The sequence below is a fragment of the Cryptomeria japonica genome, chromosome 10 (assembly GCF_030272615.1).
Source record: "Cryptomeria japonica chromosome 10, Sugi_1.0, whole genome shotgun sequence".
In the NCBI taxonomy this organism is placed as follows: Eukaryota; Viridiplantae; Streptophyta; class Pinopsida; order Cupressales; family Cupressaceae; genus Cryptomeria; species Cryptomeria japonica.
The window spans coordinates 755,640,058-755,641,255 of record NC_081414.1 but is presented as its reverse complement, the minus strand read 5'-3'; the positions used below and the strand labels follow the sequence as shown (position 1 = coordinate 755,641,255).

Sequence of the window (1,198 nt, the reverse complement as noted above, 5' to 3'; positions counted from 1 at the left end):
ATTATGTTAAGCTAACCTCAACCCATCTGATTTAGTCAAACTCCCATAGACGACCCATTCAAAGCCTAACCAGAGGTTGAACAAACAATTGTTTATTAATAAATACAAGCAAGTGTATAAACAAACACACAAGTCTTCATTTGTTGCATTCTTTGCGGTATCCTAAGTTCATCCAACAAGGGTTTAATTTTTTCCCTAAAAGGCCGAGTTGTTCTGCTTTCCTTCCATTATCCTGTTATTGGTTTAGTTTCATGGCTTCCAAAAGGATTCTGAAGGAGTTCAATGATCTTCAGAAGGACCCTCCCACATCATCTAGTGCAGGTCCATTGGCAGAGGATATTTTCCACTGGCAAGCTACAATTATGGGGCCTCCAGATAGTCCATATTCAGGAGGTGTTTTTTTGGTCACTATTCATTTCCCTCGAGATTATCCATTCAAGCCCCCAAAGGTTGCATTCCACACAAAAGTTTACCATCCTAATATCAATAGCAATGGCAGTATCTGCCTTGACATTCTGAAGGAACAATGGAGTCCTGCATTGACAATATCCAAGGTTTTACTTTCAATATGTTCTTTATTGACCGACCCAAACCCAGATGATCCTCTTGTACCTGAGATTGCTCACATGTATAAGACTGATAAGGCAAAGTATGAAGCAACTGCAAGAAGCTGGACTCAAATGTATGCAATGAGTTAGTAATGATAGAAGGAACATCCTAGCTATGAAACCTAGCTGGATGGTTTTTCGTCGAGGCTATGTTTACTGAGCTTGGTTTTTTCCAATCTACAATCCTAGGGAATGATGGTAAACTATCAGTTGCTCTTTAATTGCTTCCGAATTATTATATTTTTTATTCCGTCTGCCTCTTAAAGTTGAGCCAACTTCTTTGGCTTCCTTTGAGTATTTCTTCTTGCTTTGGGAGTGGAGAGGTGAGGCTTTCACCGTCTGATAGGAAAGGGTTACCCTATTTGATTTTGGGTACTTTTTGTTTGTGCTTGTACAACCATGTTGTGGGTTTTAAAGTGTTTGGATTTTCTTGCCATTCTTCTTTCACACAAGCATGTGATGTTTCATGATTGGGCCCCTTCCATCATGACTTTTCTGGAGGTGAAGGTCAGTTCTATTGAGGTGGGGTTTTTGTTGGCTACCGTGTTGTTGGAATGGTGTATTTTTCTCATACAACATTGTTTCTTGTT

The 1,198-nt window shown here is 39.6% G+C and overlaps 1 protein-coding gene across 1 annotated transcript; it reads left to right on the top strand.

Moving 5' to 3' along the window:
• Positions 1-251: 251 nt before the first annotated feature.
• Positions 252-704, top strand: LOC131076630 (ubiquitin-conjugating enzyme E2 28-like). The gene has a single exon (XM_058013920.1). It carries the CDS (start codon positions 252-254, stop codon positions 696-698), a length of 447 nt encoding a protein of 148 aa, XP_057869903.1. The 3' UTR covers positions 699-704.
• The last annotated feature ends 494 nt before the right edge of the window (positions 705-1,198 follow it).

What these genes read in the sequence shown, in the direction of transcription:
- LOC131076630 (XM_058013920.1), top strand. Translation starts at nt 252, where the DNA reads ATGGCTTCCAAAAGGATTCTGAAGGAGTTCAATGATCTTCAGAAGGAC.